At 36.9% G+C, this 24457-nt stretch overlaps 1 protein-coding gene across 7 annotated transcripts in view; it reads left to right on the top strand.

Moving 5' to 3' along the window:
- Nucleotides 1–24457, top strand: part of trpm3 (transient receptor potential cation channel, subfamily M, member 3) — a gene marked incomplete at both ends in the record, with an annotated part of 138639 nt that overhangs the window by 4165 nt on the left and 110017 nt on the right. For 3 of the 7 annotated variants that reach the window (XM_079250686.1, XM_079250685.1, XM_079250684.1), the window contains one exon: nucleotides 19191–19280. The exons of 3 other annotated variants lie outside the window; for them this stretch is intronic. In XM_079250686.1, coding sequence (XP_079106812.1) covers nucleotides 19191–19280 — 90 coding nt within the window. Of the gene's footprint in view, nucleotides 1–19053; nucleotides 19281–24457 lie in introns of those variants that run through there. One more of the 7 variants, XM_079250687.1, reaches the window with a different exon arrangement.

The following is a 24457-nucleotide window of genomic DNA, read 5'->3' as shown; positions in this document are numbered from 1 at the left end:
TGATCATGTTATATAGTTTCTTTGAGTATTCTTAGGGAATTTCTCCATGTTGTTGGAAGGACATTTCAAAGCTCTTCTTTGGGTGTTAGCTGCTTTTCATTTTGTTTTTTGTCTAGTTATTGTATCATTTGATATCTACCTGTTTAGGTACCTTAATCAGGCCTCTTGAGATTCATCGTTCCCTGGAGACCATCTCTGTTGAGGCTTCCACCAACATCAGATGGATCAGCTGGAGAGACAGATATAACTCTGTCCCTCTGGCTCTTTGCCAGCAAAGATTTGGTTCCTTAAGATGTTTGTTTGCTGTTGATAGTTAAACCATTGTATTCATGAAATACATTAGTGTGTTAGTTTGAGCTTTTCTGTGTGCTTTCTATGTTTTAGACCATCTTTGTCCTCTGTAAGCACCAATTAATACCTCCACTATATCAACCATAGATTGTTGTTGGACTTTGGTGGTGGCAGGTTGTAAAACGATTATATCAAAGTCATTACAGCATGAAAACGTAATTAAAGGAACTTTGTTTTTCTATAGTATTTTTTTTTAACTTCTTTGTTTTGAGAAAAAACCAGACAAAGCTAAGTAAGTTTATTTGTATAACACAAATTGGCAACAGGGTGATTCAAAGTGCTTTACAGAAACAGAAGCATTATAAAATAACATAATTCAAAATGAAAAACAAAAAAAGAACGGCAAAATAATGAACATTAGATGAAAAATTTTAATTAGGATTTTTAAATAAAAACAATATAAGGTCTTTACCCTGGTAAAAAAAAAAAAAAACCACACTGAAAAAAGTGTAAAAATGTTTAGCTGGATTCATTATTTTAATAAACACAAACATTATCTTAAGATCTTAAGACACAAAGATCAGAAAGGAGCAAGGAGTTTCTATGGTAACAGTACAAGGCTCTGCAACTTGTGTTATGTGTGAACAATGCATGTATAATAAAGATCAGAGGCGTTTGCACTTATGTGAACTATTGCAGAAAATCTGGTAAGATTTTCTTTTGCTTCATGATCATATAAGCATGCAAATAATTACTTTTAAACTTTTCCTTAACAGAACTGAGTAAAAGTTTAGTTTTCTTTTGAGTTTTGAGTCAAACTGAATCAGCAGGGATGAAGGTTTTTAAGGTCAGAATACACCATCCTTCCAGCAGCTTCCACACACACATTCATGCCACACCAAAAGTTAATGTCTGTCAGGTTTTTTCTTGCAGAAGTTGCTACTTAATGACAGATACTTAGTAACATCAACAACAATTGATAATCATAATCATGCACACTGCACAACATTAAAGCTCTGAGTGGAAACAACAATCAGACAGCAAATGTTTGCTATTTAATAATGGCATTGTGCTTTAGGAATTACTTTTGAGTTTCATTTATTATATATGCCTTCTTAAAAAACCATAAAAACCCTTGATAATGGGTTTTAAGGATAATGATATGATTCTGAGGGGATTTTATTAAGTGCATGGGCAAAAGTGTTACCGAAAGGTGATTGTCATGTACCTTTTTAAATAATACTTTATTTCATGTTTACTTTATTTTTCATTTGATTCTTATTACTTTTTGGGGATCAATCTGCATTTTTGCATTGCAACTCTGAAGATATAAATGAGCCACTTGTGTTCAGCTCTGGACAAACACACACACACACACACACAAGTTACAGCTGTGTGAGGACTTCATTTGTATTGCACTTAATCAGTAAAATATCAGGAGAGAGACAAGTCATCTCTCACTGACTTATAATAAATGAGCAGGGGTTAGGCACTTTAATCTGTACTTTCATATGTTTTTATTGTAATTATGGACGTCTCACCAACAATCTGGAGTTGAAACTGGAGTGACATTTGCATACCTATTCACCAGGCTTCTTTTGCAGCATGCATGAGGTCATGAAGTACAGTATAATGTCGAAATGAGGTATATTGTTCCTTCTTTTTTACCTTATAACAACCAATATGTTCTTTAGGTATGGGGTGAGCAATATATTATAGCTCTGAATGTTGCATTTTTAGGTGGCTTATAATTTACGTAGGTTAGCTGGATGCATAAATTTTTTTATTTTTGAGCTACCTTACATTTGCAATTTGTAGCTCCACCTGCCATTTTATTTCCTTTTTAACTCTATTAAGCTCAGTGTGATTTATTTGATACATACAGTTTTTGAGACATTTGGTATCGTTTGTGGAAAAAAAAACAAAAAAACAAAACTTTGCTGAAAATTGCATTTAACACAATCTGTATAGTGTCCCTTGATAGATACTAGAAAGCAGAAGACTAATATTTAAAACATATCACATGATAATGAATAATAAACCTCTCCTCACCTCCCCAACACCACCACAACTACCATACCAACCTTCATTTCTCTGGGTTAGGCCTTTAAGGCCTAATTAACATACCATCTATGATACATGACTATTTCAGTCCCCTAAAACGTCTGTTTATTGCCACTGTGCAGCGTGAAACCTCTAGTGCCCTCTTGTGATTTACTCTCAAAATTAAAAGTAAAAGAAAAGGGGGTTGGGGAAGTGCACTGTTATTTTTTTATTTTATTTTTTTTAAAACGTTTTTTGTCTATCATGATTATGTCTCTCATGTCAGTTTAGTGAAAGATATGTCATTGACATGCTAGGTTGAAAATACCCAAGATTTGTTTATATATCATGGTGAAAAAACCAGTGGGTGGTAGATGGACAGACACAGATGTGAGGAAATGACAGATGTGGGAAAATGTCAACATATAAATCCCCACACTACCCGTAAACCAGCAGTGTAACACCAGCAGCAACAATCCAGAGCACCCTAAGATGATGATGATGATGATGATGATGATGATTATTATTATTATTATTATTATTATTATTAATAATTATAATAATGATCATATTTTTAAAAAAATTATTTTCATTATTATTATTATTATTATTTTCATTATTATTATTATTATTATTATTATTATTATTATTTTCATGCTTTGCTTTAGACTTTCACTTACACATCTGTTAGCACACTAGTGGGTGAGTTATATTAGACCTGAGGGTAGGCTGCTGGCATGCCACCTTAGCTAAGTCTTCAACATTTTAATAATCTTATTACACATTTCAGAGGCAGACTCGTAGTACAAACAATCTGATAGGAATTTATGGTGCAAAGTTGTGTGTGTGTGTGTGTGTGTGTAAGAGAGAGAGATGTGGGTGTTGACTGACATCGATAGCAACAGTGGCTTGGAAACAGCTAGAAGTATCATGTAGAGTTTGTTTGAGCCATGAACACGGTGGGAGGTGTTAGATAGTGGGAGAATGTGCTGAAGAGACAAAGCATCATTGGGAGGATGTAAGAAGTTATTTGGGATTGGGTTTGTCTGTATATGTGAGACAGAGGAGGAGATATTGTGAGAAGGCTGAACTGATTAGCCATGATAGCCATGGTCTAAAGGGATTTGGGTGTTGCATTTGAAGTTGCTTCATTTTTTTGTCCCTTTCTATTATACAAGTCATGGGATGTGGCATGACCCTTTCTTTTACGGACGCCTGACTAAGATCTCTCTATAGATACCATTCAGAGGGATGATGTGGATGGCAAACTTTTCAGGCTGGAGAATTGAAAGGGCAAAATGAACCCTGGTCTTTAAAAAGGGGGGGAAAAAAAGGAAAGCAGTAGGACAGAGCTTGATAAGGTTGCTTGGCTTACTTTTGTTGCTGTGGCAGGGATACAACAACTCACCTTTCTGATGAAATGACCCCAGATGACCTGACGGACATTATCTTTTGGTGTGGCATGGATGTGTGTGTGGAAGCTACTCAGAGGATGGTGTATTCTGACCTTAAAAACACTCATCACTGTCGATGCAGTTTGACTCGAGTTGACTTATTGAGCTACAGCCTGCTAAGTTGCTCTGAACTATCATAGAGTTTGCCTGCACTGTCTGCCTTTGTCTGGTTAAACTGCTAAAAATAGAAAAAAAAAAAGAGATGGCGGACTGTTGTAGATGAAATATCACATCCTACATGACTAAGCTCTCCTTATATTTCACATCTTGAAAATGCCATGCAGACAAGATCATGTGCTAGTGAGGCAGAAAGTAATGATCAGAACTCATGGACATTCGACAGTAAATTTTAAAGAGCTTTTATTTATTGCTTTCTTTCTCTGATAAATTCACATTATAATCTTCAGATCCCTTTGTCTCTCTTTCCTCTCTTGTGATGGTTTGGGAAGTTGAAGCAGTGTAGCAGCTCAGTAAACCGTTCTCTGCAAGGCATTTTGATAATTTGTTGGACTAAAATATTAAAGAAACACAGTTGGGGGTGGGGGGACTGGGGGGGGTTGGGGTAAAATGAGATTTTAGAATGATGCAAAAAACTATAATCTGTGTGTTTGTTGTGCCTTTTGCTTTCTGGGCAGGTGTTCTAATTCTTGGCTACACATTTTTCTGATGAAGTAAAAGAATTAGTTGAGTCTGCACTACCCGGACTGCATGATTTAAAGTCTATAATCCTTCTCATCCTCTGCACACATGCAACACATAAATGTATCTATATGAGACACCATGCATGTATAATGCTGAATGAAATGCATATATGTAGCTTGATGTCTGAAAATGAATAAACATTTATTTTAGCTACTTTTTTTTTTTTTTTTTGTCATTGAGACACGGTTGAGTAAACAGATTCTCTCATGGTGACTTGCCAAAGCAATATAAAGCATCAAACAAAAGAACATGATCTGAGTTGGTCCTCTTATGGATCTGTCAGATTACTGGCATGGGTTCTGATCAAAGGGTTTTTATAACCTCCTCTAAGCAGCCTTACTCTGGATTCTTTTTGCTAATTTATTCTTTCCGAGACAGGAAGAAAAGAACAGAGGTGTGGAAATAGAGGGAAAAGTGTTTGGAGATGCTCAGTCATGCCTCAAATCAAAACAGCTTCTATCAGATGGCTCACATTAGATTATACCCTGTTACTTTTTTAAATAATAACTCATTTTAATTTTTCCAGTACAACAATAACGTATCAGATCCATGCTGGCCACCAACTCCATATTTGAGTGTTTAATATAAACATTCAGTTTCTAAGAATTGGTTTATGGAGATGCTTCAGTATCCCTCTCATTAAGACAGTGATACATGCCAAACAGTTTGATAAAAAAAAAAAAAAAGAGCTGTTAAACATAATCTTAAACTTATAATTTTAGGATAAAACCATAATCTGAACACTACCACAGTTTGGAGCATTTCTGCAAGCATTCACACCTGCCTGTGCAGATAAAGCTGCATTTTTCTCCTTCAACCAGTTTTTAAACCCAGAGGTTGTTCTTTTCCTCAATCTTTCAAAGCATTACTGGGATTAATTGCTGCCCAGTAAATGTACGGTTTGATCAGTCAGTCACTATCCCCTGCTGAGCTGACACGTCTCATCTTGTTATCAAAGTAGAATCTAGCTAACCGTTTAAACATTCACCGTAATTGGCCTTCACTGTGTGATGTAGTGGCTCTGTTGATTTTCCCTCAAGCCTAATATTATATTTCACAGAACTGTTGTAATTTCTTCTGACATTAGCAGAGGTGCATTCGGGGAAGCTGGCATACCGCCACAGCAGTACCCTACAAGAAGCTGGAGTAGTTTATGTGTTTATGGAGAACAAATGAAGAAGTTAAGTAGATACAGTTTGGGATCCCTGCAGGGTGATCCACAGAGCTGTCACCATATCTGGAATTAGAAAACAGTATAATAGGGAGCTCTATCTTTTTCATGTAAATGTAGATATTTTCTATCAGTGTATATTCAGGGATAAAGATCTGTTGATCTGAAACATGTATTGCAGCCTACCTTTGAACTGTAGCTTTGAAGCTCCTCTGTCTGATGCCTTGAGCTTTGAGGCTAAGCATGTCCCCGTATGTATTTTCTGGTGTAGCCGGTTCAGCTGTAATGATTGTCATAAAAGCCATTACCAAGGGCCGTGGGGCCACTGGGCCGTAGGACTAGGTTTATTACTCCAACCTGCAAGATGGTAATTACACTATGTCTATGTTGCTACGGCAACAAGTAAGTTTTCATCAGTTGAAGCAGAATCTATATAAGGGGAATGTACTGTTTTGTTTTCATACAGTTAAATCAGTGCAAGCCAGCTTTTGGTGCTTATACTTTATACCGTTATGTGTCAGTTGCATGGGAGGATTTTAAGGCCAATGAAAGACCATACTGGATATTAATCCCTCCATATCTAAACTAGAGGCAAACATGAATAGAAATCAGTCATAGGTTAACATTGGCACATTCAGAATGACCTGATTAGAGCAGAATGATAGTGTGAATACACTAAGGTACAAAATTCCTACATATGAATCAGTAAAGCTTTCAGTCAGTTAAAGTTTACTTAAAGTGACTCAGTGTCATGAAAGCAGCAAAGCTAAAGAAAGATGCTTTCTTTTTTTATTCATAGTTTTAGTATTTAAACCAAATAACATACACAGTCCCGAGACATTTGACAGACACAAAAAATTACATTAACATAATCACAAACAATGCCACAGTAAGAGAAAGACAGAAAGAGAGAAAAAAAAAAATCCCTAGTATTCTGATTCATACGTACAAATACATATATATGTATATATATATATATATATATATATATATATATATATATATATATATATATATATATATATATATATATATATATATATATATATATATATATATATATATATATATATATATACATATATATATATATATATGTATGTATATATATATATATATATATATATGTATGTATATATATATATATATATATATATATATATATATATATATATATATATATATATATATATATATATATATATATATATATATAGTTGCACATGCACATTCACACACACAACACATATCTACATACACAAAAGAAAGACCCTTTTGGTTCAAAGAGCAACAGTCCACTCTGCTCTGGGATGAAATGAGTGACTGTTCATTATAGTGGCTTCTGACACTGAGCCATGTCTGCATTGCTCTGTTGACTCAGAAGATTAGATCGGCAAGCACTAAAGCTAATCTGGCATTTAGTGTGTTTGGGGTTTGTCCATGCGTGTGTGTGTGCGTGTGCACTGTGTTCTCTTTTCTTTCTTGGCTGACAAGGACTTGTGGGCTTGAGGTATTACGAGGTGGGCACTGCACTGCTCTGCTGTCTAAGGAGAGAAAAGGAGTGTCAGTCTGTAACACAGTCACATTACTTTTTGCATGAAATGGCCGGACAGATGGGTCGTTCTTCCTCACTTCCTGGATTTATTGCACGGATGCACATTCACATACTTTCCTCAAGTGATCTAAAACTAAAGTTGTTGAAATGGCTACATAGTCAACTGGATTTGTTGTAGGCTTCCTCAGATGATCAGAGTCTAGATCAAATTTATTTATAGAGCCTGTATGAAACAGCCAGATTGCTTCTAAGTGCTTTAGATAACATTAAGGCACATCAATGACAAAATGAACAAAGCAGTAAAACAAAAGCACAATACAAGACACAATACTAAAAGTTGGAAGTAGAAAGGTAAAATAACAAAAAAGGGAAAGATGTTTTATGAAAAAAGAGAAAAGAAAAAAGGAAATTTAAAAATGAATAAATCATGCCACAATCTGTAGCCAAAACTGAAGATGCGAAATATGTCTAGAAAAGCATTTAATGATCAACTGAACTTGTATTTTTCCCCTTTAAAAATACAAATGCTAAGTGCAAGTAAAGTATTCTGTGAATCTTTCTGTTAAGAGCTGTTTTTTTTTCACTCAGCAGATATCAGTATTCAGCCATGTTTATGCAGAGGTTGCTTTAGTTGACACAGCTTTACAAGGGTTGGCCTTCATCCTGGTGACAATTTCCTCTCCACTGCCAGCAGTGACTCTGCTGCAGCACAGATAACCTGTGGATAGCAGCAGGTTGCACGATCTCTTTTTATTCTTTTTACTATCATACATTACATTATCTTCCATCACGGTGCCAGTCAGCATTTCCAAGTCCTCCAGCTTAACTTACACAATGTCAAGTTTTACTTATACATGTAAAAAAAATGTCAATGTGTTTAATTTAGTTCAGCTGCCTGTGAGTTTTCTTACTATACCACTTGAGGCAAACCTTAAAAAAAACAAAAAAACAAACATTCCAATCCAAGTAAAAATCAATTGGATTTGCTGTTAGAGGCTCTGGTTTGTGTGCGACTACCAACAAACAACATAATACATCCAATTATCCATGGCTTTAAGTGTTCTGGTTTCATATTTGTGTCCTTAAAATGTTTCATAATATTATAGTGTCTACATATCAATTTAATTTTATTTGAAAACACCAGGTTTTTATTTTTATAGGTTATTGACATTAACATCATTAAAGCAAAAACCTAAATAAAGGCTTGATATATTCACCCTTCCTTGATCCATGCAGCCACATTGTGCGAAAGAGCCATTCATTGCAGTAAAACGCATGAAATGCGTTTGCTGCAAATGGCTTTACACTTAATTTCTCTCTCTGCCGTGCTGCGTTCTTTTCTTTCTGTTTTCCACTCACTCTCTCACTCTTTGCCTTCACACTTTTTTCTCTAATCCTGTCCTCTCAGCCAGGCTCAGACTGGTGTCTCACAGTGACTGGAGAAATGTTCTTTAGCTGTAGTTCTTTGTCACACTTCTTTGCTTCATTGATCAAACCACAGAAACACACACACATACACACACACACACACACACACACACACACACACACACACACACAGACAACCTTTTTACCAAATGTACAGCACTGTGCATTAATTTTACGCCACTCAGTTTTTAATATATTGTTTGGAAAGTAGGACATTGGTGAAGAGATTTATTAAAACATGAAAACATAAATGGAAATAAAGTAATATTGGCAAAAACAGATCTTAATTCTTCCACACAATTACAAACATTTACAACAAGCTGTGTTATAATTTCTCATGCAGTTTCTTGAGGGACTCTCAATGTTCTTTGGATTTTGGACACTGTTTAGCTAATGTTGATCTCCAGCTTCACTCGATGACTGTTTGTGTTCCATTCAGGTTTGTTTTTACTGGCACTGTGTTTGGGATCATTACCATGCTAATAAGAAGAATCTGGTGCCAGTCAGACACTTTCCAGATGCTATTAAGTGGTTTTAGAAAAGATATTGGTTATTTCTGCATTGATACATTTGACAAGATTACCAAAAACTGAAATTAAGCAATACAAAACCACAACAGTGCTCCATTAGACTTCATAGGTCACTGAAGATGCTCACTGTTGTACCTCTTCACTGATCTTCTCCGTACATTATGACAATTGGGATTCATCACTCCATAAGAGCTTTTGATTTTCACTTTAAGTCTTGTATAATTTGGTATAGCTCAACTTTTTTTTTTTTTTTTTTTTTTTTTTTAAATCTGTTTCTGTGTTTGAGAAATAGCTTACTGAGGGCGACCTTTCCAAGGATGCCATTTGTGATGAGCAGTATATGGATCAACTGAAGAGTGAGAAGCATCTCTTAGGTCTTATCAGCTTTCTGATATTTCCGTTTTACGAGTGGAAGTTGATCAAAACTTTCATTTTAAATAATTTAAATTAAGTTTAATCTTATATCTATATTTTGGCCCCAACTGTTCGCTTGAAAAAAAGTTGATTTATTTTGTCTTGTTTTCTTCAAGGTTTGCTCTGAACAAGATTTTCTTGATTGAGTGACTTTTAAAATGATCCCACAGCAAAGATTTTGAAAAGCATCTGAGCAAAGTTATAAAACATGTTTATTGCAATAAGTAATAGAAATCCTTTTAAGAGTTTTTATGGCACCTCATGTACCTCCAACCCAACTAAGGACTTCTGAATATATAATTAATTAAAAACAGGTGTTAAAATTGAATTTACCCAAAGGCAAGTGCAGTAAAATAAAGTGATTTCCTCCCCAAGGACCGGCTCTTGTATGTTATTAATATAGTCAGAGGGCAGAGTGCTATAATTGGGCATACTGTGGGCTTTAGTATGTTAACAGTTTTTGTGATTTTTAACAACTGAAAATGTTTTCACACATAGATGCATCTCCTGATGCATGACTGCTTCCTTGTAATTTGCATACACCTACACACTGCAAGGTTTATTGTAACTTTTGATCTTTGTAAACTCTGCATTTAACCTCCATGCATTTAAGGTGCTTGACATCCTGAAGACAGATGGTTTAAATTTGCCCTTATTTGTCATGTGATATGCTTGTAAACACAGAGCAGGGCTTCTGGGTGGATGCAGCCATCGATTGTTAACATATTATTGTGCATGTGAATCCTTTAATCGTTAAACGGATAAAATGCTTTTACAAAGGTAAATGATGATGAGTATGGTGTGTCCTAGATACTTGGTTTTCCATGTTTCATAATAAGACAATGTCAAATGTCAGTTTTTCTCATAGCTGGAAATGTTTTTCACTTCCATGACTACAAAGTTCCAACATTTCCGTCTGAAGGTTTTTCTTTTTGTAACAGTTAGATCTCAATTTAGTGTCTTTACTTTCCATTTAGCAACCAGTCTGCCTTTTTATGAGTATTATTTTTCCTTTACATGTAATTGATAGATTTTAAAAAAAAAGAAAAAACATCCAAATTAATGACCAGATTGAAAAAGCAACATTGCTGTGGATATGTCCACCCACCCATATTGTACTGCTTATCCAGCATGCAGCAGGGCATGGACTATTCTCAATAACCTCTCCCACCTCTTCTGGGGGCATCAAGACAGCCAACAGATTTTGTTATCTTTACAGTGAGCCTGGTCTGCCCCCCAAGCCTCTTTGTGGTAGAGCTTGACTGAAGTAGCTCCCCTGGGAGGAATCCAGATGGTATTTTGACACCAAAACTGGTTGCTTATGATGCAGAGGAGCAGCAACTCTCTCGTGGGTCCTTTTCAGATGACAGAGCTTCTCAATGTTTGCCTTAAGGCAAGCTCAGCCACTCTTAAGGGGAAACTTAATTTGGCCATTTTTTTGCCATCTCATTCTTCTGGTTACTTCTCATAGCTGAGGATTGTAAAGTACATCACTGGTAAACAAGACCCTTCACGTCTTCACCGCTGTCTCCCGACTACAGCCCATTGTATATGTTGTTTTTAGAAGCTGTCTCAATCTGCCTGTTCATCTCCCGTCTTCCTCATCTTTTAAATGAAGCTCAGAGCTATGAGTTGCTGTGTCAAATGAAGGAGTAGTCCAGCTGTGCACCATAAAATCAGCCTTGGATGTTCCAGCTGCATTACAATTACAAACTGCCCCAGGTCCAGCTAGAGGTCTGATGATGCCAACAGGATCCCATTATTCACAAGAAACAGCCCAGCAAAGTCTAAGGCATTTAGGAACTCAAATCTCTTCTTTTCCAGGGCCTTTTTCTCTGCAAAGTAGGAGAATGTTCAAAGTTTTCTACATGCACAAATTTGCAAAAATGAATGTTCATTAAAAGAACGATAATTGTGCTTTATGATTATGTCCTTAAGAAAGAGAGAAGGCACCATAACACCAAAGCCAACACTTGCTGCAAAAATAATTTTAAAAAAATTCATATTATGCTGCAGAAAAAGCTTCTTTTGCTGGTTGACTGATATAGTGACACAAGCTCCATTTATTTACTGTATCTGGAGGAGAACAAAGCTTCAACGTTAAGGCAACTTCATAACAACTTGGAGTAAGATTTGATGAACCATCTTCATCACTAGATTTTGAAGATTTTCAACAAGTTACATTATTAAAGAGAAACTACTGTGTTAAATTATTTTTCTTTGAATAAAAACACTTGTTTTACACACAGAGGAGACTTCAGTGATTTCCCTTTTTTAAATGAAGAAATTCTGTAGATATTATTGATAATTGGCAGCATCCATGCTTAGGATGAACTACTTAGGAGCTATCATTTTAAACTCGTATAGGATGCTGGTTGGTTAGCAGTAAATAATATAAGTGGCCCCACACATTTATTTTCAACCTTGACATAAAAGGTTCTCATTACAAATATTGCAATTTTTGTGGAAAAAAAAATACTTCACAAATATAAGTGGAGTCACTTTTGAACAGACTTGTATTACTTTAAACCACTTTGCTGGCTAACATTTTTAACCTTAACCCTAGTCACCCCTGCTAGTTTCTGTTTATTACTCATACATTTCTTAAATGTTGTCATTTCAGTTTTTCCAATGGCTGAACTTGCTCAACTCTTTGTGGGTTTTTTCCTTGCATTCAACACATTTCTGAGAAGTGTTAACGCACAGCGTGGTGTTGCTGCACTTAACAGCAAATATAAACTTCCACAGTTAACCACTGACACAGGCTAAATCCAGTGAAGCTCATTAAAGGTGTTTATATATGCCCCATGGACATCCACTGTGTCGGTTTAAAAAGAAATTGTCTAGTTTATGCAATTTTTTTTCTGAGGTATGTTCAGATACTTTTTGCAGAAATGATTCATAAACCTTCTTTTAAGGTGTTTTTTTTTTTTTTTCCTCCAAAAACAATGAAGTCATTTTTATCTGTATTCGTCAACACTGTATGCACTGTTGATGTGGGAAGTAAAGAGACACATTTCATAGAACTGAATTCTCAGCATTCATTGTATAATCCACTAGAGATCCTGCTGGTCCTCCTGTGGGCCAGTCCAGGCTCCAGAATAATTTTGGGTGTTTTACAACTGGTTAGTGTTCCTGCTGAAGACGTTAATACTACCCCTGCGGACACAAAATCCAGTAGATCTACAATCGTGGTACTGATTGTCATGATGTGGGTTTTATGATATCTCTTTAGTCCCTCATTTCCTGTTTCATTTTGGAGTTTGTTCCTGTTTTGCCTTTGTCTGTGTTCATTAGTTCACCTGGGTTCATTTAGTTCATTTGTTTCACCTGCGTCTTGCTGTGTTGTGTGTATTTATACCCTTAGTTTTTGTCTTGACTTTGCTGGTTCATTGTGCTTTTGTTTGCTTCTCAGCGATAGTTTTGCCTGCAGTTTGCTTTTTCGACATGAAAACAGCTTGTTTCCACATTCCTGCCTTCCATCCTGCAAGTGGGTCCACACCTCCTCCACTCGTCGTGACACTGATTTGTTTTCAGCTGTACGGTACTGCTATAAGGAATTGTAGTTTATACATATTAGGAGCTTGAACAGAAGCAGTAAGCACAACTGTGAATTAAGATCTTAATAATCTATTTGTTAAAACATGAAAATTTATTTTATCCGTATTTGGCAGCGCCCCAGTTTTAAGGTTTAGGATCTCCAAGCTGAATTATTCAGCTATTCATTGTGGCATTTACTTATTTTAGAACCATATTTAATACTGTGCATATTCTATGTGTCTTAGTCTTAAAAATGAGGGAAACTCCTGGTGTTTGAACATCAACATGTTTTAAAACCTGAACCTAGCAGAGAGATGACTATTCTAAAATTTAGTAAATTCCCAAAATTTTACAGTAAATTAAGATTTGATCTGGTAACTGTAATTTCAAATCACTGTTGTGCTGAAATATTGAATTTCTTTATTGGAAGCTATTGCAAACAAATGAAAAAAACTTCCTGAGTATTTCTGAAATATACATGAAAATACATATAGACAAAGCCCATAAAACTCCCAATGCTGATGGCTGATGGCCATTTGAAATGGAATGCAGCCCTTTGTCAACAGACAGGAGAAAAAAGGATTGGATCAACCTTGCAACCGTAGCAGTGTCCAATACCAATAATCTCGTGGGACCAGAGTGTCCCTTTAAAAATAAATAAGTACACTTTTTTTTTTTCTTTCATTGAATGATCAAATTTTTAAGGTCCATTTGGGAATGAGAAACAGCTTTTCTATTGTTTGGCTCAAAGTCAGTTTAATTGTCCAAATTTTGTTGTTTTTCTTGAAAATGCAACAAAATGCTGAAGATCTGAGATGTACCATCAAACTGGATTCCCATCGGGCAGGATCAGGAATCTCCCTGTATCACTGATACGAATAGTGACCATACTAATGGACTGATAACCACGAATCAAGTTAAATTCAATCAGCTGAGAGCGTTGAATCATGAGACAATTCAATGCATCTCACTAAAGCAGCAGTGGCTCAGGTGGTGGGGCAGATTGTCCAATGACCAGAAGATTCAAATCTCACCTCCGCTTGCCTCTGGTGTTGGCATCACTACTGTATGAATGTTCAGTGATGGTTTCTGCCAGTCTGCCCCTCGATAGCTGTGGCTTCACGTGTAGCATACCATCACCAAGTATAAAATAGGACTGGATGAATAATGGATTCTTTATAAGCACTTTAAGTGCCATCAGAGATGAAGTGCAACATAAATCTAATCTGTTATTATTATCGTTGGTAGTTTAGCATCCTACCTCATATCAGCAGTGAATTGATAATAGGAGAGTAAAATCATCTTTTCAAACACTTATATGAAACAGTCTAAGCCAGAGATTAGGTTTCATTCTAATTCACATCTGATGACATAAAAAAACACACCCACACACAAAATATTGTGTACCAATATCCGTGCATTATGTTTTTTAAGGCAGCATACGAAGAATTTGTGAGAGCAACTTGCACAATTAGGTTTAACTCGGTGGCTGAAAATGACTAATGGTAGAAATGTGAGCAGAAAACAACACATTGTAAAAACTGTTTTGTGTGTGTGTGTGTGTGTGTGTGTGTGTGTGTGTGTGTACTTGTGGTTCACAAAATAATTGCCTCTGTCCAGATGGAGGAGTGTACCCAACTCAGCAGAAGCCTTCCTGCCTCTTTAGGGCAAGGGACGTAGGGGGTAGATGTGTGTGTGTGTGTGTGTGTGTGTAGACACTTGTGTGCATGTGATTGTATCCCTCTGAATGAAGATATTGAAACCTCCTGGGTATGAAAATCATACAGGGAGGGAGAGGAAGCCACATTAGATAGTCTTTTGGGGGCCATCAGTCTACCACAGACAGCTTTGTTAACACTAAATCCCTTCATTTGTTTCACTGACCTGACAGTGTCGTCTGCAATGCATTATTATTCACACCATATGCGCACCACAAAGACTGACCCAGAGGGAAATTTGGCCCTCAGTTCTAACTGTTGCAACAAGAAGATGACATGTACTCTGTGCTGTTTGCTACCCTTAGTAGATGCCACTATAGTTATGCCTACAGCCTCATCAGATATCTACTGTTCTGGACAGGTATAAGCTTTGGTTACAATAAAACCTGCAGAACTGATGCAAATTTACAATATTCTGACCTTTTAGAGTCATATGCTGATTTCTAAGGTACCTCTGTAGTCATGTTTTTCTTTTACTCTGCTCATGTCCTGTTGTTCAGTTTAATTCTGTACATTTTATTGATAATAGACTTACAGACAAAACTCAAGGGTAAACCATTTAATTTCAACTTTTACAATATGAGTTATTTAGCGTCTCTGATTCTTTCAAACTAATTAAACATAACCAAAGCAGATCACTGATGTACAGCATGTTTTCTGGAAATATTTATGAAAAAAAGAGTCCATATTTCATGGGTTATTATTACACTTTTTTTTTTAACTCTTAGTTTTCCAGTATAGTGTAATCTATGAAGGTTGTCATTCAATTTGTTTTCTTTTTCTCACACCTGGAGCAGCACTTATTCTCACTATAGCGTTTGCAGGGTGTTTTTGTCTATGTTTAAATTAATTTTACACAGAGCTATTTTTGTAACTCATTCACCTAATTGAAATGTTTTACACTGAAAAACATAGTAATAACAATTTGTCCCATTTCCGTACAAACACTGGCTGACCCTCATTCTTAGACACACAATCTATACAGAACCAGCAGAGATGATGCACATTTTCAATGAGCGATCAGCTTTCTCAGGAGATCATTTCTTGATTGACAGGTGGAAATGGGCTTTGTTCACACTTCTGCTATAGTGTTGATGGGTAATGTCACAAGGTCTACCTGTAGCCAGGAGGAGAATAAATGTGTGACAGATCAGCCACTTTTTACTGAAGATAAATGTGTTCCCACCTACGGCACATCATGACTGCTTGTGTGTCACGAGTACTTTACTCTGACATTTTCCCAATGAAGACACACATTTGCACATGCATGCTGTCACACAATACCACATAAGTGTGCTTCTACAGGCCTCTAAAACTCAGTTACATTAGTCGGCACATTAATTGTGATACCTGCACAGGCTCAGCAGCACATTGTGCTAATATTTGTCCCTTTTTTTTTTAACATCTCAACCTGTTCAACATTGAGCACTACATTAAACTTATTTATTTACTTAATCTGCTATCACATCATATATCGTATCACATCATATCATATTTATTAATCATGCTCTCAGCACTAAAGCATTTAAGAAATTTGTTCTAAATCACATCTTTCACCTGCCAAGTTAAGTTCTATCTGGGAAAAATTACTTATGAAATAATTAAACCACATCTTGTCTGGTGTTATTCTTTGCCAGAGCTTTAAATTCCTGTTGTAATAAGTGATTTAGCCATGATGAGTTAAGAGATAAAACAAACAAAAAAATATATTGAACAGGCTCCATCTGCTGGCCAAACTGTGTATGACGTGTGATGTCTATTTTTTCCAGGAAGATGTCACAGATTCTACCTGGGCCCAGTCTCCCCATGCTTTTTTTTTTTTTTTTTTTTTTTTTTTTAATGATTTTTATTTTAAGTAAAATGCACTCATCCAGATTAATAATTAATAATACAACTGTCTGTTTCCCAATGATCCCATTGCATTTCTTACAATTCCTCCCCTGTTTGCTTGAATGTCTTGCCTAAGGCTGAGATTTGTACAATAGAGGGTTGCCATCTAGGGTCAGGATGTGGGCAGTGCAGTGATACTCTGCGCTGTTTTTATGAGCAAATGTGTGAAGTGAAGGGTTGGTGGGGGAGAGGGCAGGTTCTCATTCCTTTCATTGTTTACTATCCCTTACTCCATTATACACACAAACATCTACACACACACACACACACACACACACACACACACACACACACACACATTAACACACAGGATATATGGCTGAATGAGATATCTGAGAGGTCATTGCAGTCTTCAGGCAAGACACCGGTCAGTGAGATGGATGCACTCATTGTCTCTTTTTACAGTACCTGTCAGTGGAATTCAAGGATGGAAGAAACACTGAGTTTTTTATTTTGCTTCAACAAAGTAAGATGTTTTTCAAAACCTCTGAACTTTGCATACTTACAGTGTAATCTTTTCTCAGAGCTCAATTATTAGCTTCCTTTTTATTTTATGTCCATTTTATAAGTAGGGAGCTTACATTTTGTTTGCTCACAACTCTGTCAGGATGTGAGTAACAGAGGTGTTTAGGTAATTTTTTTGCTTGATGCTGCCTTCGCTTTGTCAGTAATAGGTGCTATTTTGAGGTAATGCATGAAGCATAATGATTTATCAGCTGGTGAAAACTCTGGGCATGTAAAATATTAGAAGCAGTTACAAGGTGAAGTTCACATATCTTTTTTTGACCTCTGCTTTTACAGGCATCTGTATGTTGTGTCAGTAATTTGTAAGAGACAAGCAGTTTGAGATACTTGAAATTTAAAAAAATATCAACAACGATGAAACAAACATCAAAGACTTTCAAAATTTTTACAATCCAGGATTCAAGTCGCTCAGGGCTGTACTTCACTGATAAGGCTGGCTTTTGTTGATATCCATTAGATTTCCAAAGCTGCATGGATTGTCCTGTTAAACAATATCTATAAGAACCTCCCTGTAACTAATCAATTGATCCTTAATTCATATGGATAATCCAGATCTTTGTAATAATAAAAAATAGTCACCTAATATAATTATTTATAACAGGTATGTATTCCTGAACGGTTTAAAGCTGTTAAAACAAAAAAATTTGTGGTTCTCATACAGAAAATTTAATAGTTGTGAAAGACCTGGCTGGTTGCTGAATATTTGAAATTGTGTATATATTGCAAGATAAATCAAGCCTAAATTGTTTTTCGGTGTTAACTCTTCAAATGCAGTTTAATATTCACACTAAAACAACCTGACCTCCAAATGATTTAAATCACTTGATGGATGAGGAGGCAGTGACGTTTATGAGCACTGAAAATGACTTTCCACAAAAAGACAGTCACTGTATTTGTCCTGTCCTTCCCGTTTATTCTCACCACTTGAGCAGATTTTCTGTGTAACGATGCCTCTCATGCAGATTTAGAAGTAGGTCGCACTCTTCTCCATTGCCACCAAGCCAACTTATTTAATGCGCTTCCATCTTCAGTCTCCATCTGAATCCACTTTTGACTCCGTTCACTCATTTCCCACACGGCCACCACGCAGTGCCTCACTGCATCTCTTCTCTTCCATTCTCTCCATCTTGCCACCTCCTTCTGTCTCTCTCCATCCTTCCTCTTTTTCCAGAGACAAAAATCTTTTAGTCCTTCATGATATCTCTCCTCAGTTTCAGCTGGTTCATCAATTGTATCAGATCCTATTATGACATCTTTCCTCCTTCCTCTCTCTCTCTCTCTCTCTCTCTCTTTCTCTCTGTTTTCATCTTGGAGACAGAAGTGTGCAGGCAGCCTCAAATCTAAGTCACCGCTCTGCTTATGCGCTCTGTGCTGCGCTCCTCTCCTCTCGCCTCTGTGCTACACTGCACTGCGCTGCTCATCTCTCCTCTCTTCATATTTCCATCTCTCCTCCTTGTATTCCTCACTTTCTCTTTTTCTACCTGCATTATCTGTCAGATTAATCTCATCTCTGCTGTGCATTACTGCTCTCTGGTCCATTGTTTGGAGATATACGCTGCACTCTGGATTTATTTTTTGGCGCCAGGGCTGAGCACACTTCAGCTACTTGCAGAAGAGGAATCAGATGCTCCTGATGCACCAGGTTTGACTTGCCTTGGATTCATTAAATCTGTGAGAGCTGGAGAGAAGGCAGAGAGAGGAGGAGAGAAGCGAGAGCTTCATCCACTTGGAAAGGAGTAAAGGCTTCAAGGTGGTGACAGTGGTTACTGATGGTTGTCCGTCGAGGGTCATGCCCTGGGACTTGCGTGCTTTTCGGCAGTTGGAGTTGGAGACCATCTCCCATTTTTGCCCCCTTAGTGGGGCAGCATTAATCCTGGTGCCGGGAAAAGCTGCCAGGCACCAGTGGCTGCAGTGTGAAGAGTGGACACCATGAACCAGCTGGACGCACCACGGCCACTCAACTGGACCATCAGAAAACTGTGCCATGCAGCCTTCTTGCCATCTGTGCGCCTGCTAAAGGTAAAAAAATCACAAGAGAATAGATACTGAGAGTGAACTAAAAAAAAAAAAAAAAATGGATACCCTGGGAGATGTGGTAAAATATGTCAGGCAGCCCTTCAGCTTTCTTGCTCTCCTCACCAAAAGAAGAGATGATTGAAGATATAAAATAATAAATATGCTGAAGATGCTTACCACATCTTTGGTTTCCTTACTGTGGAATTACAGCAGGAATCAGTGAATGTAAGGGAGTCATTAAGAGGGAATAGTGGGAGTAAAGCTGCTGGAAATAAGGAGAAGTGGGGCAAAGCTGCCAGCATCACACTGTCAGAGGGGGGCTTAAAGGTTTGGAAGTATGGGGATGCGCAAAGAGTGGAGGATAAAAATGGAGACAGGGAAGAGCGGGAACACGATGCTAGAGGGAAACACAGAGAGTGGGATAGGAATGGAAGAGAGGATATGCAAATGTTCAGCGTACTGAAACAAAAGAAAAGATCAATGTGAAAAAGGTTATCAGGGTTGAATGTGGATTTCAAGGTGTTCAGTTAAACCAGATAACAAGGGTTACACAGGGAGTAATGGTGGAAGTCCTGACTGAAGAGGATTTATGTAGGTGAGCAAGAATGTTGAATTGCAGAAGAGAGAAGACTGAAGAGATCCAGGAAATGTGGATGTGCAACATGAAATCCCAGCAGAAAGGTGTTAAAAATGAATCCAGTATAGCACTTTAATGTTAATTAATTCATGTTGGACTTGTGGACAATCCTCAGCCTGGTTCAGCTGGCAGGCTGTCACCTCATCACTTGAGCAGAGGTGTGAACCGTGTGCACGAGTGTATATTCATCATGGTATTTGATCAAATTGTGGATGCTTGAGCGTTGGTTTTGTTTTTAGCCTCTGTAAAACTGCATTGCCTTTATAATGCTTACTTACACACATTTGTAACCTAAAAGCCCATCTTTGTGCATTTGTGTGCTTGTATAAGCCAGTTAGAAGCACTCTGGAAGAAGGGCTATTGTTAGAGGTCTTGAATGCCTCTTCTTTGCTCTGCTTTGATCTGGTTTTATCAAAGTGTCTCACAGAACAGTGTTGCTGTGATGTTGAACCACACAACCAGAGTACCTTGGCTCATGTCTCATGCATTTGCATTTGTATAGCCCGGTTAAATGAATATCATTGTAAAGCTTTATCCAATGTGCACATCTGTGTGTCTGAGGATGCAAACAATGCGGTTGGTGGCATGAACTTCACATGAAGATGCATGTGTTTTGTTTTTTTTTATGACCAAGCTTCGGTCATTTTATTGTGTTTATTTTACAGCTTTGTTCGTTCACATTTTCTGTTCAAACAACAATAACAAAATGTTCTGATCCCACATTCCCTCTTTCTGTCTGATGACCACTACAAGGAAACCCAAGAATTTACTTTATTACCAAGATGCTAAATTATATTAAAAATATTTTTTATTAGTTCCTAAGAAGCTGATTTTCTGCTGAGCTGAGTTTCAGCAGCAGCAGCTAAACATTTGACTTTTGCTTGTGCTGGCATGGATGACACTATGATACCAAGGATTACGGGAGGGAAACATCATGTTGTCAGTGTGAAATGAACGTAAAAGCCTGTCATTATTGTTGGGAACTTCTGCATAACAAGCACTTTGCTACCATATCCCTCTAACTTATTACCTGCCACCTGCTGCCGAATCCTGTGTATGCATGTTAGTGTTTGTGTAGGTGTATGCATGCACATGCTTGTCAATAAATATGCATATTTATAATTTAGTGCTACAGGGATAGTTGACTTTACAGTGGGACTGTTGTGCAAGCGCTGGTGTGAACATATGATATCTGTGGTCTGAAGCAGTAATAGCAATGAAATGCAAAAACTTTCACATGTTGCTTGATATTACAGATTATTATGATTATTATGGTTAACATCCCAACAAGTGCTGCTGTGCACCTTTCAGCCAGTGTGTCTTTATGGTTTGATATGATACAAAGCCAGACAATAAAGTCCCCTTGAAAGTTTATCCTTTTATATCTTAACTGTTATGGAAGTGTGAGATGTGGTTTGTAATGCAAATCTAATAAAGACACGTTCTGTCGGAGCCCTTCCTGCTTCATGAAATATTCATATATTTGTAGCTCCATCACTATGACACATATACAAGTCTAAACTTTGGATTTTGTATGGACCCAGTGGAATTAAATGTGAAACAAGGAAACAATATTGAACAAAGAATTGGAAATAAAAATAAAAAAAATCTTTCTTGCAAGGATATTACTCTGTTTGATTCAAGCACACATCTCAGTCTTGCCTTTGGAGTTTTGTACTGACAGCTTCTGCTTTTTAGTGCTTTTTCTGATCCGACTTTTGATCATCACACTACACTGAGTTGCCTTAACTGTTCCTTACCTTTTACGTTTTACTTGACATCTGTTGGATCTTGCCTGCTGTGGAGATCCAGCTGTTTTCATATCTTTGTTGTACCGGTTAATAGTAGTGCAAAGAAACTGCAGCATAAAAATAAAATCCCTCTTTCTGGTTTTCTCTATGAAGTTGTCTATTTTCAGCCCCGTGTCTCTTGTCTCTTGGTCGCGTCTTTTGTCTGTGATGTCTCACCTGCCTGCTTGTCGTCTTTCATCATGCACTTGGCATCTTTCTGTTTGGTGTCTCGTACCGCTTTGTCTCTCCTCCTTAATCAAAACAACACAGACATTATGTCTTAATTTGGGTTGCTAGAGGTAGGAAAATAAATAAATACAACTTTCTAATTGTAAAAATAACTGCTACATAAAAAGGCTTCATCTAGTTTTACTTTGGGGAGTAAGTGTTCATCTTACAAAGCAATCAATCTCAGCGTTGTTTGTAGAATCTGCTATTCTTAATTTCATTTTAGACACATAATGTACATCACAACTAAGCAGCAAATTTCATGCTTTCACCCATAGATGGCACCACCCATATTTATATGTACAGTTAGATACAGAAGATCACAGCACAAAACTTATTGTGAAACTAATTAATCATAGGAGCATGGATATTTTTTTTCGTTTGATTGTTTTTTTATGAAGCCTTTGGTGTATGATGGCATGAGACAAAAACTTTTCATAGGACACAGAAACAATCTGCATTTTCTTGTAGGTGTTCTATCACTACTAAGGTGAAGGGTCGACTGCTTTTGTTGCCATAGCAGTTCTCATGAGTTTTTTTTTGTACTTTTAGGTAACTAATAGGACAAAATATAGATGTTATTTACGTTGAATGTTAATCTATTTCTTCATAACATGCATAGGTAATATCTGAACTTGATAAATCATAAAGATTACAACAGCAGATACCTTCAACCAATATTCTGTGATGAAGTTGTTCATTAAGTCTTCTAAGATGTCGCTTGTATTTACAGCTAATTGGAAGTCAGTTTTATTTATCTAGTCACATCACACCTTTCTGTCTTATTTCAATGCCCATCCTGCAAGATTCAACAAGTCCAAACCAAATGCTGCTGGGGTATTGAATGGAAAAGAGGAAAGTAGTGTTGTCAGTCTCACATACCCCAGGGAAGGTCATTTCCCCTTTTTTTGTCCCACAAGAACCAGTGCTTGTAATGGATTTACAGTATATGTTGGAGCTTGTTGTTTTATGTCTCAATTATCCAGCAAATGCTGCAATTGTGTGATTTCAATTAAAACATTTTCTCTCTAATGAACCAAAATGCGAACATAAGCTGCTAATTAACATTTCATTCCTCTATTCAGACACACAATGACTTCATATTTACTGTTTGGCTTCACTCTGCGTAACATCGTGGGAAGTGAGACAAGCTGTATTTTTTTATTTATGTGTCCAGATATTTAAACAAAACAGCAGTTTGAGAAAACAATTTTTTAATGTGCTTATTGCACATTTTATTTAATCTGCTCCAAATTATTGCAACAGATAGAATGACTCTACTTACCAGTAAGCTGCTGAATAATGCATGAGAACTGATGCTGAAAAGACCTGCAGTTTCAGGACAGATGTATAATTTTGCTAACCACCTCCAGCAAGTATACAAGCATCAGCAAAATGGAGACAAAATGTTCCCACTTGCAGCAGCCTTGACAGTTGCAGTAAAGTTATGAACTTTGAACACCGACCTTAGGGTTGTAAGCTGTCAGGTGGGAGGATATGCAAATTATTCTGGCCTGTTCAATAATTTATGTGCACTACATGCCATAAATCAACCGGATACACATAAGGAACTCTACATAGTGCTGAAAGAGTGCGCATTGCTGCATGTATTGCTTGAGTCTTATGTATGTAAGAAGATTTATAAACACAGCTACTGAATTTATATGCAGTTTTATGCCACTGCTTGCTTATGTCAGCATAAATTGGGAATATTGCAGGACTTCACTTTGAAGTAAATTCAAAACCACATCATTACTTTAAAAGTTGGAAAACAGTAATGTTTCTGCTTGCAAGAATTTATATTCCTACTACAGTATATAAAGCATTGCATACGTTTACGACATTAAAAGTCTGCTTCTGTTGAATTGTGATGGCACACAAGCATTCATTGTAATTCACAATTCTGGAGCCACCATTGCACTGCAGCATTATGGGGCTGTGAAACTGCACTTCACAACGTTTTTGCTCCACCTCCAGGCATCACATGGCAGCTGTATTCAGCTTTATGGCTTCAAATCACACGTTAGCAAATGGTGACAGGGCAAGAGTAGACATTGAGATGACTTTTACAGACCAAGGAGTGCTTCAAGAAAGGCCAGGATTCAAGATGGATGTAGCTTTTCAAAGTGAAAAACTTCAGCCATGTGGGTCTGAAAACTGAAGCCAATGTAAAGGCACTTTAAACCTTAAGTCTTTTTAATGACAAACAAGAGACCACAACTTTCACTCCAAAAATATGTCCACTTATTTGAAAGTTTATGAAAAAATGTAGGCTTTCTGCTTCTTAAGACTAAAATATTAATCTTCCCAACAGTAATACATGCAAGTAAGTAACAGGAATGCAAGTCACTTTTATTGTTATGAGAATATAAAATCAGTCATGTGTCAAAACATTCCTGATCTATTGAGAATCAGTTTGTTTTCCTTCTCACTTCTGTGGTAAAACAGCTGCCTAACCAGATAAGGGTAATCTTAACCTCAGCACAGAGCAGTTATACATGAAGGAGGTGATTTGTATCAACAAG

The sequence above is a fragment of the Telmatherina bonti genome (genome assembly GCF_933228915.1).
Source record: "Telmatherina bonti genome assembly, chromosome: 13".
Taxonomy (NCBI): domain Eukaryota; kingdom Metazoa; phylum Chordata; class Actinopteri; order Atheriniformes; family Telmatherinidae; genus Telmatherina; species Telmatherina bonti.
Note: the sequence above shows the minus strand (reverse complement) of the source record. Positions and strands in the feature narration are given on the sequence as shown.